This window comes from Falco punctatus (assembly GCF_963210335.1).
Source record: "Falco punctatus genome assembly, chromosome: 4".
Taxonomy (NCBI): Eukaryota; Metazoa; Chordata; class Aves; order Falconiformes; family Falconidae; genus Falco; species Falco punctatus.
In genome coordinates, this window is record NC_137583.1 from 61,244,947 (window position 1) to 61,264,250 (window position 19,304).

At 37.1% G+C, this 19,304-nt stretch overlaps 1 protein-coding gene across 1 annotated transcript in view; it reads right to left on the reverse strand.

Moving 5' to 3' along the window:
• The window catches only part of PTPRN2 (protein tyrosine phosphatase receptor type N2), a 676,344-nt gene that overhangs the window by 385,760 nt on the left and 271,280 nt on the right, over positions 1–19,304 (reverse strand). Inside the window, exons 7-9 of the mRNA XM_080385838.1 lie at positions 16,418–16,669; positions 15,047–15,087; positions 12,861–13,234 (exon numbers count right to left, since the gene is read on the reverse strand). Coding sequence (XP_080241964.1) covers positions 12,861–13,234; positions 15,047–15,087; positions 16,418–16,669 — 667 coding nt within the window. The remainder of the gene's footprint in view (positions 1–12,860; positions 13,235–15,046; positions 15,088–16,417; positions 16,670–19,304) is intronic.

A 19,304-nucleotide genomic window follows, 5' to 3' on the forward strand; every position in this document is an offset into this window, starting at 1 on the left:
TAATTATTTAAGAAAGATCCACCTAGCCATTTTTCAACGTCTCTGTGCATTGACATCAAATTGGCTTCCCCTCACTGACAGGGCAACAGTATATAACAGCATCACTTTCTTAATATGCAGCACGGTCTCCTTAGTACTACAGATAAAAAGCTAAACTTAAAAAAACCCAAACCCACAAAGTTCAGAAATGTGAGTCTGGAATACCATAAGGAATGCTGTAGAAAGTCAAATAAAGAGGCCACCTTTAAGATGACTAAAGTTGAGTTTTCTGTGGCTGCTAAAACCATTTGGCAGCAGCATGGACATTGGCTAGGCTGCAGGCAAACTGCCTGCTGACGGGAAGCTGGGAGAGGTACCCCGGCCAGCTCCAACACAAGCTGCCAGCCTCCCTCCATACCTGGAAAAGAGCAGGTATGTTTGTCACAGGGCTCAGGCTGAGCTGTGAGACTCTGAGGTGTGTGGAGGTATTTCAGAGCTTCTTTAAAATGTCTTACAAATATGCTAGGGACTGGCTGCTTACTATTTGTTCTAACAAATACAAAAGATTAACCCAGCAGAGAGGGTCTCTTTGAATAGGTGACAGTAGCTTCAGCACTTTTTACCACCCACCTTCATGGGCCAGTATCAGGCCTTATTCCTTTCACACCATATCTCCACTCTCAGCGCATTGCTTGGACAGGAGAAGTGGAGGAGCCAGAATACCAGGTCTAGAGAGCTGCCTCACCATGGGCGAGGGGCTGGTGCATACCAGCTATGGCTGCTTTGTCTGCTAAGAGCAGTCAAGAGAAAAGGGTAAAGAGGGGGAAAGCAATTTCCATTTCCTGCTGCTGGGATCAAGAAGGAGCAAGAAGAGCAACTGCTGAAGGGTGCACATCCCCAGCAGTACACAGTAACCCTAAACCTTGAGTCAATTCTCAGCAGCAACCACCAGCACAAGACTGGAGGTTATTTTAAAACACCTTTGGTTTACTTAAGCCAGCAGTAAATACAGAAGAGTCCAAAAATAAGACCTAAGAAATAAAATGAAGTCCAAGATAATTCTGGAAAAGTTCTGAAGGAGGGTGAGAGAAGTGGTCTGCTGAGATACACCTCTGTAAGGACTACCTAAAGAGGAGTCTACCCTGGGAGAAACATGGCTGTGACAGACAGAAACCACAGGTTCTTTTAATTTTTTTGTCTTGGGCACTGCTGTGCTCATGCTGCTGAAAAGCGAGAAAGACAGACGTTCAAAAAAGTTGTCCAGTAACAATATTCAACATTGACCTCAATTTCCTGAGGAAAAAACTTCAAAGGTGTGAGGGTTGTTATGAAATTGCCAGTATTCAGGCAGTTGCCTAAAGCCCAGTCAAAATGTAGCAAGCCACATATATTCTGTCCCAGGAGTACTAGGGATACCAGACCATAATAAATTACAATATTATACATGAGAAGACCAGATTCCAACTGATTTAGTATCTGGCTCCAGTGGTCAGGCAGAAGAATGGTGCCATTTTATCCTTACATGAAGCACATGAACCTCATGTTTCCAGATTGGAATGATAATCTCTCATGCACTGTTTCCACGTGCACCCATTGCACTGCAGCCTAGGCAAAGAACAGACAGAGATTAGAAATCAGTCCCCCTTCCTTCTGAAAATAAGTAAATAAGATTATGGTATAATTCTACAAACAGTTAATGTGATTATGTATATTGCCATTAATCACAAAAATTCTTTTTAAAAAATTCCCTGCTGAACTCTTGATCTCAGTGATACATATTAGACTAGTTTGTGTTTTAGAAATACATGGCAGAGAACTGGGCCACCAACTTCAGGATTTGCATGCCTTTTAAATTTTCAAGTCTGAAATATGTGCTACCATACCAAGGGCAGGATTCACGTATCAACACAGCAAACCTTTTCTTCAAAATTTTCCACAGCCTTAGAGCCCAGACTATAAGGAGTTCTAAGAATACCTTTTCCTTTTCTTTTTTCTTTTTTTAAAATAGGACTATTTTTGCTAATGTCTATTATTCTGTCACACTTATTGCAGCTGAATTTCATCTACCATTGTGCTCTTTAATCCCTCAATGTATTTAAATCCATCTGGAATTTTTCTAAATCCTCCATAGTTCTTCCTAACAGAGACAATTTGCCCATGGAGTACCACTAATCTCTCTACATGCTGAGAAGCATCAGTTCATAACAAATCTTTCTCTCCTATCTCATAACCAGTTCTTAATCCGCAGTGACACCCTGGCCCTTGCTCTGTGACTCACTCTCCTTAAAGTCAGTATGAAGAGCATCCCGTTTATCTCCTGTTGATTTGAAGGGTAGGTACAACTTGTGGTTTCGCTGCAACAGCAGCTTTTCTCCCAGGAGAGTATGATGTATCTCATCCGTAGCTGCTTCGCTCCTGAGGGTCTTCCAGGCATGGTATTGCCCCAAAGGAGAAGAGAGGGTCCCTGGCACTGCCTCCTGGAGGCCCAGGCTCGGTAGCCTTCAGATATAAATAGCCAAGATGTAAAATGTGAATAGTAGCTTATCATGTGTGTGGTCCTGGAGTTGGTGATCACAGCACTTTTCCACCTCAGGGAAGCTGAAAACAATACTAGGAAAGCTTTTATTTTAAGGACACAGTTTAATTTTTTTTTGTTTTTCTTTCCCTTTTTTTTATATTCTTCTTTCTTTTTTATTCTGCTAAGATTAGTAAATATTTTAACAAGCAACATAATGGGAAACTCAGCTACTGAAGTATGAAATAGAAGGTTGTAAACCTCTTTGTGTGCAAATTTCAGTAGTAACTGAAATATGGAAGAGCTGCTGATGCCATCATAAAGAACAGACACAGCTTTTACAAGATTCCTCAAGAGATTTTCACTCCCCTCTTCCCACTGACTCCTGTCTTCTGGGAATTGGCTGCAGAGCACTTTCTAGCACACCACCACCACTACTCTCTGACCTGAAAGGTCACTTACCAAACCTGGCTGATTTAGCTGCTAGCTACCAACATCTGAGCCACACGCCCTGCAATCCAGAGGAAAGATGTCGCATCCTGAGGAGGGAATAAATGGTGTATGGTGTCATCTATGCATGCCTATGGGAGGAGTGAGCGATCCTGCCACCTTAGATAGCACATGGCATGTCAAAGAAGACATGGCAACACAGTGACATGCCTCTTCCATTCTCATCAGGGTGGCAACCACCAGTACAAAGCTATTGCATCCAGTTTTCTTCAGCTCCCACTTCTCTTTTTCTAGACACAAATGATGTCTCTTACTCATCAGAAGGCGCATATTAACCATACAATGGAGAAGAAATGGAGACATTTGAGTGGTTTTCTCCAGGTCACAAAGGAGGCAAGTGAAATAGCAAGGACTACTGGGAACATTTTAACATCAAAGCAATTTATAGTGTTGCCATTAAATTCTTTCTGAGCCCACAAAGCCTAAAAAAACATTTAGACACTGAAATTGTATTTATTTCTCTTGTCTGGAAGTGCCCCTGAGATTAACTCATCCGATAACCTATAATGAAAGTCCTGGGCACTGATGCTTCAAGTCCATGGAGTGACAACAGCCTGCCTTGTCTGTCCAAGTTTGAGCCTTTTGTCCGTGTTTCAGTGTAGTTTCATACACCTTGAAGCACACATCTCCAGTAAAGACTTTGAGGAGGAATGTGTGTCAGCACTAGATGGATTTACTTTTATTTGAATGCATGTGTGCCTTAAATTTAGTTAAATAATGATCAGTTTTGTAAATGGTTCACATTTATTATGGATTAATGAAAGCAACCAAATAGCTTCCGAGCACAGAGCTGCTCACCGGATTGTTTGAGAGCTGCCTGACTTCACAGCACTGTTACTGTAATCATTTTAAGGACACTGCAATTTTATTGCATTGGGCTGCAGTTTCATTTTTCTATGCTTGTTTTCTCAAAGGCTTTATTAGCCATAAAACCTTTTTAAGCTTACTTCTGTTTTGACAGCTCAGCAAATTCCCACTTTCTGTCATTTTTTCCCTCTTTTCCCACCACCAGTAAGTGTGAATTTAAACCTCTTAATACAGACAGATTCAAGTCCAGACCAATCTGTAACACAAATGACAGTTGCTAAAAATCAATGGCAGTGGTCATGTTATGAAGGTCAGAGGAGATAACGGCATCATGGAAACATGAGAGTGATAGACAAGTCAAGAGGGAAGAGCTCTCCAGAGTTATAATGGAAGTGTGACACTGTGCCAGCCTGTACTTGCATTACTTCAAACATGCACTACCTCCAGCTGGGTTAACAGCAACAAATTCGTACAGATGCTCTGTCATAAGCAGAAGCACAGAAATAGTGACAATAATCCATGCCACAATTGTGACATCCTCCTTTCTGAGGCTGAAATGGACCTTACCAAAGCACTCACTCGTGTGTTTTAAGCTGAATGTTAGAAACAGCACTTGCAGTCCTCTTGTCGTGAACCCGGAACCTCTGATGAAAAAAAAGCCTTGAAAATGCAAAATTGTTCTTTCATATCAAATTACTCTTTTATACAAGGAATTAATAAATGAGATTGAGGACAACTGATGATACCCATTTTAATGCACTTCCAACTTTTCATTCTTTCCCTTCCTTCATATCTTCCTTCTTCCTTCAAGGCAGCTTAAAGCCCAGAAAAATTTATAATGCAAATGGTATAATTTAAGAATGACAAAGAATATCCAACAACTTAGTGTTAAAGAAAAGAAGTTAAAGAAAAAAAATATTTCCGTAAGAAATCTAAGCTTCAAAGATTTTAAACCTGACTTTTTTATCATTCTCCACACTATTAAGAAATTAACTCTACATTTATTTCTACAGTAGATATGTCTAGTCTTGAGATTGTGGCATACCTTCTTTAAACAAATGCCAGTGGAAAACCAGAATATCTACTTGAAATAAAAATTAAAATATTTTCTCTGTTCTGATTTATTCTCTGTGTTCTGAATTAGTCCTCACTGATTTTCTACTTATGAAATTATATTTGATTGAAATAAAAATTATTTAAAGTGTGATTAAAATTACTTCATTCTAATTTTTAGTGGTCAGGCATTTACACTGTGTGCGTTACCCGAGTTAGGAAATCAAAAAAAATTTCTGGTGTGAAAATTAAATGATGACGTTTTAATACCTGAGCTTCCCAGGACTGGGCAGAACAGCACTGATGAAAAAGTACTGGTAGGTAATAGACTGCATCTTGATTCAGTCTGCTTCCTTCCCAGGAATCCCGATCTTTGGCTTTCTCCTCCTTTCTCATTTCAAAAGCTTAAGATTCATCACTCTTTTATAATGAACTACATGGTAATTACCCCCAAAACACTGACATAGTAAAAGTATTGACCATATGGTATTGTGAGATATTGCAGCATCTTGGGGTTTTAATGACTATCACTGTTTATAAAAACAAAGCACAGCTACCAGCCCCTTTCCTGGTTTGGGGGGATGTAAAGTGCAGCCTCAGCGATTAAAGGTCTATAGCCTGCAGTCAGCAGAGTAACTTGAACCTGCTCGCAAAGGGGTTGTGGAGTACTTGCACCAGCTGCTCTTCTGAAAGAAATGGAGTGTGAGACCTGAACACAGGATGCTAACATGAGGCATGGAAAGACAGAAATGAGTGTCTGGGAATGCCTGTTCCAGGAAACTAGGCTGACAGCCATATCTGTTCAGCTAAGTGGAGAGATGTAAATGTGAACTAGTCCTTGTGGCACTTCTGGGGACTCCAGGCGTGTTCTTACAATTACCAGTTGCCTTTCATCAAAGGACCAGAGTGATTCCTTGTCAGTACTGTTGCTAGTGTGATGATCAGCTGGTCACCAGCTACATCAATTCAAAATTTTGTTCTGGATGCTCCTCTAGAGGCAAAAATGCCCAGCTGGTCCCAACAGAAAATAGAGGAAAACACCTGGGGAAGTGAAGCCCTAAGAGGAGGGAAAGATGTACCCTTGGAAGGGCTCTTCTTTTGTAAAGTGATCTACATTAGGAGGTGGGACTCATATTGTGGGATAATATATTGGGAAGCACAAAAGCTAAGGGCAACAGAAGTAGAACAGATGATCATGTTAACACTGCACATACAACAGACAAATTCAAAACTGAACTCTTGTACTGAAAAAAAGCCCTGCGAGTATTTATTGTTCTCTATGGCAAAGCTAATGTAACTACTGTTTTCCTGTTATTTTCTTGTGCATGAATAAGAAGGAGGAATTATCATTTTCCTATGGGAATATACAATATCAGAATTAAGGCAGTGAAGCAGTAATGTGGGGGATATGATCTCTGTCACTTTCTAAGTATCACAAGGAAACTGGAGGATTAAAGAAAGGAAGATTATTTTATGTCTAGAAAACTCTAGGGAGTATGAATATTACATGTGAAGAGTTAGCCAAGGAAGATTCTAGATTTATGTCTCTCTACCAGTTATGGTGCTGAGACAAAATGACATAATTGTCTCTACTGGATAAATTCATAGGCAAGTATTTTCCATCTTTATTATTTAGGTAGGGGGTCAAAGTATGTTATCAGAAGCTAAACTTTTGGCTTTAAAACCAGTGATGGACATTTATGGAACTTATTTATACAAGGGTAAAGACTGCTAGAGAAAGTGACAAAATGACAGACAAAAATTTTACCTTTAATTTCTTAATATAAGCAATGCTATCCCTTGCTGATATAACAGACCTTAGTAACAAAAGCTTTTCTGTTTTATATATGTTTATAATTTCTTATAATTTTTAAAGCGAGTTGTAGAAGGTAAGTGAAGAATACGCATGAATCTTTTTCCCTTGATAAACTGCACTTGCAGGTAGAATAACAAGTTCAAAGAGTACATTGAGATATGGAGAGAAGGTCCAATCAGCTTTTCTGTTTGTATATATCTATTAATGGACAAGAATATTTTGTTATTATTTCTTAAAAAAGAGCTGAAAAGCCTCATGGAATAGAAAAGCTCAGCTTCTAAGAAACATCAAGACCTTCCAGGTTCTTTCCAAGGAAAGAACAATAAAACCTATCAGCCCTGTTTCATTGCTGTAGATGTTGTGATACATTTTCTCCTGTTTATTTTTAATTTCATTTTTAAATGTAATTAAAATGCACTAAATATTTTAACCTGGTAGGGGAAAATGACGAAGATCATAAAAATACAATTCTTTAATGACTTGCCTAGGAAAACAGAAAATTTGGGGAATAAACCAAGAGTTCTGTACAACCCAGCTTCAGGGTCCTAACTTGAACACCCTACTGTGGAAAGTAATCATTATATGCAAAGCAGCATTATTTATCACCTTTGTAATGGTGGAGAAAAAATATCAAGCATCTGGAATTAACCTAACCCTTCAGCACATTGAACGGGTCAGCTTAATCATATTCAATAGCAATTTTATATTATGAACACAAGATCCATTTTCAGCTTCTCCACAGCATCCTATCAGAATACCAGCTACCTCAAATTAAATGCACAGAAATGCATGTATGAGCTGATAAAGTTAACGTTGTGAACAGATTTACAGCCTAAAGAGTTTTACATAGACAGTCTTGAATTGAGAGTTAACATATGACAAAACATGAGATACCAAGGAATTGACTAATACAACAGTGCCAGATGTTGGCTCACAAGCTAACAGAGCTGCCATGAGCTGTCTGTGATCTTGGATTTATAGGAAGAACTTCAAGCACATGCATTCTGATAAATCACAAAACAGGACAGGTTTCTCTGCATTGGGCGTCCAAGGACTTCAGAAAAGCATGACTTGACTTTGAAGCTTGAAAGACTGCGATAAGCAGTGAAAAGAGATGAACTTTCTACTCTCAAACCGGGATTTTTCTGAGCACATTTAAGTCTTCTCAATCTCATATAAGAAATTGCACACCAGCTTGACTATTTAAACTGCTGAGCATGCAGCAGCTTGCATTTAGTTTTACTGGAGGTGGTAAGAACTACATGTTCTGGAAAGTCAGGCTTTGGGTTTCCTCACGAGAGACTCAGGAGGCTAGACATTGTTTAAATGTTTTTATTGTGGGATCTTGGTCCTCGGCTTAGAGCTTATCCTGCTAGACAAATGGGAGCGCTGGCATTTTTTCCAACCCTCAGGAAAAGTTTTCTGTACATGAAGAGCTAGAATTTAAGAAAATAGGAAGAATTTCTTTGTCCAAAGGCAAAGACTTCTCTGATTTGGGAGTTCACACTGATGTACCCTTGCTATAATGGAGGGGTATTTTATAACTATGGCCAAAGTAGCATACAAAAAAAACCCCAAACATCTTGTAGTTAACTGTTTTGTAAGATTACTTTAGAATTTCAGAGCTAAAATTAGTAGAAACAGTTCAAAGCAGTTACACTGAGAAAGAAAAAAACCTCTTTGACACAAATCCTACAGTGGTAGAATACCAATTTTTTGAAGGAGAAAAGAGTAAACAAAGCAAATCACCCAATTTGATTGGTTTCTCAGCATAATAAAGTGCTGAAGCAGCACAGTGGAGGATTTGCTGGACAATTTTCTACACTGAAACTGTCAATTCATTCCGAAGCTTAGTGCTGATGGATATTATGGATTGGTATGGATTGCACTGCTCCAACCATCTGAAAGGTCACTCAACAAACACAGCAGGAGTGACCTATTGTTCTTGCCATTGACAATCGGACTGCCATTTTGACAAGTCTTTAAACTACCACAAATCTTTTCTTCAAGTATTACACGGAAATGTTTATCTTTGCTTTGTGGCACAATTAAAAGCTGGCATCTTAGGAGTTCACTGAAGCAGTCCTAATATCTCCTTGGATCACACTTGCAAAGCCATGGAAGCCTGAGAATCTAATATTGAATGGATCACCCCTGACATCTGTCAACTTTACCACTGGGTACAATCTTTTCAGTTCCATTTTCAGATCAGAAGGTGAAAAGAACTCCAGCTATTATCCCCAGTGTACAAATATGTTGGACTACTTCCCTTTCTCACCAAAAGACCACTGTTTCAGCTGTAGAAATGAAGCTTCGCTGCTCAAAAAGCTCATGGCCAATAAAAACTGATGGATTGAAACTATGGCCTTTTGCTTTATGGAGGAAGAAGAAAACCATACAAAGATGTAGTACTGGAAAATAAGTAAGTGGTTCTCATATTATATTTTGGCATTTCATTTTGTGTGCACAAGTTAAGGGTGGATTGAAAAAAACCACCAAAATCATAATTTTTGGTTTGTAATCTTCAATGTGATAATTGCTGCAAGAAAGATACCTCACTTATGAATCTGTGTGATGCTCAAGGTCTTAGGAAGGTTTATTTCATGCCTACCTTTAGCTTCAGCTTTCTCCCTATTTCAAATTGAGAACTTTAGAAAAGAATAAATATTTAAACACAAAATCAAAGAATCATTTAGGTTGGAAAAGATCTACAAGATCATCGAGTCTAAGTGTAAAATATCAAAGATCAGATGGGAAATCAATTTCACGAGCAATTAGAGACTACAACCACCTCTCAAACAGGAGTGATTTTAGACTATCATGGATTAAAGATATGACTAGGAATAATTCCAGCCCCTTGACTGTATGAAAATATTGTGCATGTACAGTTATATATCAATATGTAGCATACACCTAAACCATTTATCAATACTATTTATTTACTGCAAACAGCCAGTAAGATCTTCAGTACAAACCCATAATGATACAGGAAGTTTACTAAAGTTATGTTCCTTAAAAGGACATTAATATTTATCTTCTGTGCAGCGATAGTTAACAAATATTCCTTTGTCTATGCTTCCTCCCCCAAGAAAAAATACAATTGCACAAAATTCATGAAAACAAGTCCTTACTGAAACTCAGCTACACTGATGCAATTGCTCTCTAAGGCCACTTTATGTACTAAAGAAAAGGTTGTGGGACATACTAGTATGTTACAGATCCCTCAGCTGCTGTAGAAAGTATTTCACCACTCCTGCAGAGTGGACAAGTCCATTTTTAGCATGTGGAATTTCCTGAACAGGTTTTGTTATTCTTATAGAATTCCAGAATATACAGATTTTGTTTTGTGAAATACAGGGGTTTCATTTTACTCTTACATTTCAGATAGACCTATTCAAAACAAACAAGTTTAACAACAAAAAAACCCAAACCAGTATATTTTGGAGTTGAAATGCTGAGGAGGGCCAAATCACTGAACAGTTATAAGTCACTGGCTAAGAACCTTGAGACAAATATCTGTTTACTGAAGATCAAATGCAACATAATCATGATACAAAAGGAATTTTTCTTTAGTTCAACTCAATCAGCTAATTCTCTTTAATAATTAACTCATTCTAGATGAGGAACCAAAAAAAAAATCCATGAAAGCTTATTCTCTTTTTCTCTGCGGTGACTTTGGAGAAGATGACATCTAGCTGCACTCGAAGTGCTAAGTGAGAAGTTGTCAGTTAACTTTTCTGAATACTGACAGTACGTGCTTTCTGTAATGAGCTGGTTACTATTAAAAACTAAAATTTTTTTGATAAAACTATATTTTTTAATTTAAGCCATTTGAAGTAGTTTCAACTAACTAATTGCAGATTTTTTCTCATTGTTTCTGAGCACTTTTAACAACATTCCAATATTTATGTAAAAACATTTTGTCCAAAAGTTACTAAAATTGTGATAATCTTGTATATAAGAAAAGTACTTTTTGTGTTTCTGGTATTGAAAATGATAAAGAAGATGAAAAAATCTATGCTAAATTATATTTGTGTATGTGGAATCCTCTAGGACCAGGAACCTTTGGACAAATTATCTTCTTCAGCAAGTTTCATTGGATAATAATAGGCATAATTCAGGGAAAACCCATCAGTGGAGGACTATCTAGGAAGAAAACTGGGTAAGAGGACACAGTGAAGAATCTATGTGCTTTGAAGACTGAAAGCCAGAACGTCTCCCATTACACAGAGCTGTGAAAGCTCTAAGCTTTTAGAGAATTTATGGGCCAAATAATACTGGATGGTCAAGGGAGATAGCGTCATTAAGATACTGTTGAATATAAAGGTGCCTTCCAAACTGATGTTTGAAAAGGTCTGGGGAAGTAGCACTGAGCTGGGGAAAAAACAGCTTCTATAGTTTCACCTAGCATTCATAGGAAGAAACCAAGAGGTGTGGCTGAGCTAGGTTATCCCACCAGTTTTTGGTAGACTGGTTTCAAAAACAGAGGAGACTCCTGAGTGTCCCTTGGCAAAAAATGAACAGAAATGTAACCTACTTGAAGGACTATGGTATGACCTAGAAAAAAACCTGTAAGATACTCTGTAATAACTGGCTTTCTCCTGGTTGAGAGTAGTGAGCCTGTTAAAAGAACCAGTTGACAAAAACAAACGTTACAGGAAAAAAATGAAAAGTGTAATTGCAAAAGTAGTTTAAAACTGGTTAATTAAATCCAAAGCACTCATTCATTAAATAATGATTAACATTATTGTTAATTAACAATATATTTATATATATCAATAACATTAATTGTTATTGATACACAGACAAGTTAGCAGAAGTACGAGGACCTCAAATCATTTGGGACTTGCCTTAAAGCAACCCAAAAGGTCTTTTCTAAACTATAGAGCTGGGTTTCATTAGAAAATGAATAAAATGTAACACTAAAATGGTAAAAATAAAACTTAGGATGGGACACGATAGCAATGCAAGGATCTGTTAACTGTTATTCCTGCTATGTCCTCATAAAGTCAGCCCTTTTCCTTCAGCATCTCATTCCAGTAACTAAGTAACTTTTGTTTTCTGCAGGGTAACCTCTGAGTCCTTATGAAATATATTCCTTTCATAATCTCTGAGGAGTGGGTGCTTGTCCCCTACTTTTTGAGAAGTCTCTGTCTTTCTCTAGTGTTTGCAGGCTGCTGAGCCTCAGCTTTCACTCTCTGTCCCTCCATGCACTGTATAAAATCTCTTCCCCCCCAAATGGCATCCTTTCTTCAGGATCACATCTTTCTCAAGTGTGGCCCCTGGGAGAAGGCAAAAAAGAAGCTGTCTCTGAAATGCAGCCACATGCATTTCGAAGCAACACAGTGTGATAAAAAAAAGAATCCTCTACAATTCTATTGCCTTCGATCCCATTAATAAGTTTGAGATAGTAAAAAAAATCAATCCATGCTACAAAAGTTTCAGTCTCAGTTTCTCTATAGTGCTGGGCAGAGATTTGTAAGCCCATCTTAGAAATTCCTAATTTATCACAGAATGGTTTGGATTCCTAACCAAATTGTTCTCATTCTTGCAGTGGGGGAAAGTATGTAAAACTGCCCACATTGTTCTAAACTCCCAAATGTTCCTGTAATAAACTGTGTTTCACTAGGGGAAAAAAGCTGTCTTTTGAAAGTATGGTATTAAATGTGAAATTCATTAGTGACATGACCTGAAATCATTAGGTCTTTCTTGCTAAACTAGCTGCATATGTGATGTTTGGATTCCTCTATGTGTTATTTTCAGATCAAAATGAAACCACAGAGAAAATATTGTGCTTTTTCACTGTCTCATTTTTTTTAAGAATGACTCAGGCATTGATATTTAGGCTACTTTCAAGTCAAATATTTAAAGCCCACATTCTAACCATAAGCACACTTACTGACATATCGGAAGGTCACTGGAACATGAGAAGATAGAGAGCCATCTACATAAAAGACCTACAAACTAAGTATCTTCTGCACTGGAGGAAAGGCAACTGTGAGAAAATGGAACTGTTTTCGTGTATTTTCATCAAAGTACTGAACAGGTTCCAAACAGTTTCAGATGTATTAAAAATCAGGCCTGTGGCATTTTCCTCTTGTACATTCATATTTCATAAGGTGCAATGACTTTATCTTTTCTCAAGTTAAAAACACCATTCAAATTGGCTGCTATACTTACTCTTTCACTGTCACAATATAGCCGTATTCTTTCTGCTCGGAAGACTTCACTTCAAGTTGTAAGCCTTGTCCCATATTTTTCTGAGGCTCTTCATAGGAGTTTCCATCCTGCATTAGAGCATTCTTAATCCAGTAGTGAGCCTCGCTTGGGTCTTTGGAGTCAGATTCACTGTTCTTTGCAGCTGTCAGTTCCCTTGAAAAAGTCTCGCTTTTTACATTTTCCACACCAGCATTTATCTCTTCTGAGGAAGAAGAGTCAGTGTCTTCAGATTTCTTGGTTTCTGTCTTAGTAGATTCTTCAGGTATAAGGTCTTTAGGTGTATTTTCAGGTAATGCATTCTCATTCAAGAAATTTACTAGCTTTGCAGTGCTCTCCTGTATTAAAAGAATGTTATTTTAAAAACTAAACACAGGAATGTTGTACTGAACCAAACCTGGATATAATCTTTCAGACTGTTATTGATATGGTAAAGCCTATTCATAGAAATGTCACATGGTCATTTTCTTAATTTCTATATGCTGCCAGACTATGTAAGAACATGTTCATCCAGTAATAATAAAACAGCATTAAATTACGCCACTGTATTTTTCAAATAAGGGCAAAGTAATTCTATAGTTAACAATTACTTTCTTTTTTCAATTATCACAGAAACTAGACAGTCTTATCTCTGTTTTGAAGAGCTAGAAGAAAATGGTGATGAGATTTTGATGGAGTTTATTTTCATGTGTCTATGTGTTTAAGTATTAGTGAGAATAAAATTTTTGTTATCAAATAAAGAAAAGGAGAAAGAATAGAAATATTCATCAGTACATCTAAGTGTTGGGACTGGAAACGTGCATACCTCTTGGGTCTTACAAGTCATAACACAGGAAAGGGAAGAAATATTATGTGATGAATTATATTTCATGTCCAGAAATTCTGATAAACTGTTTGTGAATGATCCACTAAGCTAAACCTATGATCACGTAAAAAAATCTGTCTCATATGTTGAAACGGTAAGCAAATGACCAAAGTCAAAACACATGCCTGGAACAATTCATTAGCTAGTTTCATTATACGAGTTTACTGCACCCAAGCATTTGGGAGGAAATGATGGCTAATAGGCACTTTGTACTCTGTGCCACAATATATTCTTTTCTATGACATCCCCTATTCAAACTGTCAATAAGAAATCTATACATGGGATCCTCTGTAAGTCTATTTTAAATGCAGTGCTTCATTCCTGGAAGAATTTCATGTGGGTGGTTAAAGCTCCTGCCACATTGTCCACTTCTGTGTTTTCTTTGCTTGGCTGAAGGGCAGCTACTAAAGAGATTTTGCTGTGAACAAAAGGAGGGTTGCTCATGTATGAGTCTTGTACTGTTAGCTTTTGATAGAGTATATAGTAGGATAAGTTTCACGGCAGTTTTTAAAAATATTTCTTTGAGATTTTTTTTTTTGCTCCATGTAACCCAGGAAAAGAAAGATTAATATACCTGAAAAATGGCTGAATATTGGACAAAAGTCTAGAGGATGTGATTCAAAGCTCATGAGGAATATTGTAAAAGTAATCCGGATTAAAATCCCAAATTTTATGTTATCCCCTAGTGCCTAGAGCTTTTGAAATACCTCTGATATTCAAAGATTTTGAAGAACTAATGGTAAAGTAAAAAAGTGAAGAATGACGAATCCCATGGAAGAAAAGGGAATTTTGAACCTTCTCACAAACACATGCTTTCAGAGGGAATATGTTTACCCATCTGCTTCTGAAACCTAGATACTGTCTGAGGAAGGATGCTTGCATTCCCCAGACCTAAGAGCCAAATGACAGGTGAAAGAATGGTGTTTTCAAGAATACCTCAATACTCAAAATTTACCAACTTCAGGAAAAGCCTGAATTAGTCTGAAGTTTGGGATCTGTTATGAATTCTGTTATGTAAATATGAATTCATATTTACAAATGAAAGGTGAAACAGGACTGGATTTTGTTTTTTGAACTGCAAAACTCATTTTGGTTAAGGTTTAAATAAACGTTCCTTTAACATTTCAATGCATCAACACAACATGCCTATGCTGTGATATTGAATTATATTCACACAAGACACAAAACATGTCTTATATTTCAAAGTGTGCCTCTGACCTTCACTGCATATAAACCTGATATTCTGAGACTGAGTACTTGTTTTGTTAAAATACTGGTACTCTACCTTTTTATCAGTTCTCACACTGCCTTCGCGCACTCCATTGTCTGTAGGATATGAAAAGCACAAATACATAGTTAGGAAGGGAAAATATCATACATGAAACGCACACCACTTATAGGCTGCTGAGTGGCCTTTTCATTCAATTTAAACATTAAGACATCAAAGCTGAAAGGGCAAAGTAAAGAGCACTGTATAATTCAGTATGGTTATTCTAACCCAACTTCGATAGCAAATCAACGCAAGATCAATAGACAGACTACTTCAAGAGCCAATGTAATAGTGTTATTTTGCTAATTAAGTGTCCAGTCTTCATATCTGTTTATCAATATCTAAGAACCCCCCAATATAATGGCTCTAACTAGCTGAATAGATATTTACATTAAAGAAAAAGCAAACATATACATCCCACATACATATTTTGCTGGAAGAAGATGACTTATTTCAATAGGTATCATCTACCAAAACCATGTTACAGTTTAACTACAGTGACGATATGCAGTCACATCATTAACCTCAGTCAAATAATGCTTGTTTTTTCCTTTATGAACTGAGTTTTATTCATGTCTTCCAGCATGATTCAGGACAAACTCTCAAGTCTGCTCATTCTAATTTACAAAAAAGAATTGGCAATTAAAATAACCAGAATATCCCTAACTAGTAAGGATTTCAGTATCTCACCATGAAAAAGGACAGTAAATTATGCTTATGACTTACAGCATATGATTTTAATGTCTTACATAATGTAATATTCCTAAAATAGAGAATGGATGACTGGTAACTTCTGTCCCACTGTGTTGTCAACTTATTAATGGCAATTACTGTAGCTCCTGAATCTGCATCACCAGGAAAATATGTGTCCAGACAGAAGCAAATTACTCTTTTATTTCTCAAAGCAGGAAAGGGAAGTAGTTTTCTACCTGTACCTGTCTGTCTAAGACTTTCTTCTGCAAGTAATTGCGGTACATTAAAGAATGATTATATGTAAAACATTTTTTCCGCACATATTTTGAAATAAATTCTTGGAATATAATGATTTTTCATTATCATTTTGCTTAAACATCTCATTTTCAAGAAAGGGAAATTAAGACCCCACGGCATACAACTATTTGTATTTCAACATAATTGGGTGTGTAGGTTTATCATGCTTGTGAAGCTTGAAGACCAAGGGTTCACAAAAAGATGCATTTTTGGTAAATAAAGTATCTGCTGTAAAAGAAAGTCACAAAGCTAAAATCCTGCAGCCTTCAGCAAAAAATACAGAAACTTCCCCTCCTGTCTTTAAAACTGAATTTGAAAAGTCTAGCACTAATGTGAAACAATAAAGGAAAAGAAGGGTAGCTATCTTTTCATGTGCTTAACTTTTAGGTTTTATACCTGGTATATTAACACTGTTTTCCATTAACCCAGTCTGAACCTCTGCCCTTCCTTGAGCGTCTCCTTTCTTCATTTGCGCTTCTGTTTTGTTTTTAGTTTTTCCAGCACCCTCTTCTGTCTCTTTCTGAATGCCAACAGTTTGAATTGCATTGGCGATAGTATCAGCGATCTCATCCAGTTCTGTTGAGCTGAGATTCTCCACGTTCACTTGATGTTTCTTTAGGTCCTTCAATACATCTTTAATAAGTGTCTCTAGATCACAAAATGACAAGCACAAGATTTAGCTGCATACACAAAGTACATGTGCTTATATCAATATCTTTGATTTTCCCTAAAAGATATCTTCCTTCATAGAGAATGTCTGTTTTCCGAAGGACTGTATATACATTCATGCTGCCATCTTTACAAAACCCACAGTATTATAAATGAATGTTAGGGTTTATGTCAAGGTGAATCTATATCAGACACTGGGGGATGTGTGCCGCTACAACCCTGCAAATTGTCCTAGAGAGAGGTGTATAAAATTGTTACTTTTTCTTTACCTGAAGAACATTGTTTCCTAGTCTAAAATGACTCAAAATACTGAAAACAAGTGTTAAGGTAGCTTAAATTTTATTGATTTCTCTTGTCAAAAATATCTTTTGTCAAAAATGAACTTCACTGTTTTGGTCTGTCAGCTGTGAATGTTTTACCAGTCACATTGAGTAAAGACATGTTTAGATGACATTCCAGGCCAGGAAAAGCAAATGGATTTACATTTAGCGGGGGGGGGGGGGGGGGAAAACCCCAAACAAAACAACAGAAACCAAACAAAACCACAAATCAACCTTGATGTGAAAAAAGTTTTGAAGATGAGGAAATTCAAGGACAGTGGAAATTCAAGGTGAGTTAGAAGATATAGCATAACAGCTCTTCAGGGAAGGTACCGACTGCATATATTGCATATATCCTTCAGTACTGTTCTGCAAAACTCAGCCTAATGTCCCTTGGAGTATGAGACACTAAATGTAGGGCTTACTCTAGCATACCAAAGTAATTTTCAATCATGCCTCTGTTCTGCTTATTCATGCTGATCAGGAATTTAGCATACATATGCATATGCATGCAAGAAAACTGTCACATAGGTAGTATTGTGTAAGAAAAGGAAGATATGGTCCACTTTTAAATCTCTTTTGAATGTATGAATTTATTTATAAGCAGTTTGACAGCAACATCCAGTCTTTTTTCTTATAGTAACATTCTCCCTGTTAAGGCCTGTGGTTGGACATTTTTGTCATAATCTGTAAACAAGACTTTGGGACCATGCTGTCAGTTACATAAAAGTGAATTAAAAAGTAGATGTGCAAAGGGGAAAACACTACAGGAAAAAGGGCTAAAGAGAAGGTTTTACTTTTCACAGCAAAGGAAGAGGTAGTTAGAGACTAGGAAAGAAGTAGAAACTCTTCTGCTCCTGGGAAAAGGCAGCAGAACATCTGTGGTTTTGCAGGGAGACAAGAAGCAAGGATTATTTCTCATCAGAAAAAAGAGGCCAAGACCTGAGAAACATCTGTCATTTTTTGGACCACACAGTGTTAGCTGAAGAGGTTAAAGCTTGCAGCTGACCATCAACTTCTCAATGCCATCTCAAGAGAGAGATTAACGTCCTCTGACTTGACCCATAATCCACCAAATAAACTAATGCAGTTTTCCCCAAACTAATTAGTCAATATAGACCAAGATAAGTTAAGCAGCTTAAATAGTAGGTTTACTGTGAGCCAAAGAGGGTTTTGACACATGGGGAAGGTGGTTTGTTGATGTACTTTCTTTGCCAGGTTAAAAAGATACATGTGTCCAATAATCCACCCTGATGATAATACAAAATTCTACTGATTTCATTATAAAATTCAGCTGAGGATGTATGCTGTGAACTTTTGAAATTTACTTTAAAAAGCTTAGTTTTAAACATACTTGAGTGTGACTAGCAATAAAAAAGATAGTTAAATCTATGATGTTCAAACTGTAGCAGCCAGCAAAGATTACGGTACCACACTGAAACAGCAGAGTGCTTTGTACAGGAAAGCCAATGCTCAGTTACAAGAATCAAAGACTTAATCTCACAATCTATGCCAAACTCTCTGGGCCAAGATATTTGGAGGCAGCAAAATTAGGACTGACATTTGCTGGAAGCTGAGCGACACTTCACAGAAAACTTTGAATATTTTCACTTCCACATTTCATTGTATTGTATCCATCCTCATTACAAATTTAATAATACAGTAAAAAAATAATGACCAAATGTTTTTGTTTAGGAAGGTAATCTACAAAAGCAAGTTGATCCAAACTGCAATAAACGTTTTCACTAGGTCTGAGCAAACTTTTTCAAGAAACTTTTTCAAGAAGCACAACAGCTACTTGGAAGATGGCCATTTGGAGAAGATGTTACACATAGCAGCAATGCAGGAAATTAAACTAGGAAACACCAGCACTGCTAGATTACCTTAGAAGTCTTGTGTCTGCTTAGGTATCATTTTTGTTCTTGTGTTTTATAGAACTATCGGACAAAAACCTGACAGAAAAATCTAAATTATTGAAGCAGAGCTAATAAAGTCAGCAAAGAAAAGACAGAATATGTGTCAGTTCCAAATCAAAACTAAAACTTTTCAACTAAAACATCAATATTTGAAGAGAAATCTTAAAAGAGAATTATATTTCAGAACATATATAATTAAAAGAGCTATATTAATGTAGCACTACTAGATTTTTGTTTATTTCGGTTGTTTCACAGCCAGCTGTCAAGGCCAACTACTGAGCTATTCAACTACACGCAGTCAATATAGCCCTGTCATCTCCATTCCATTATGTTTTTCCTAACTAACTTCTCTCTGTACCTATCACCTTAGCCAAGTCT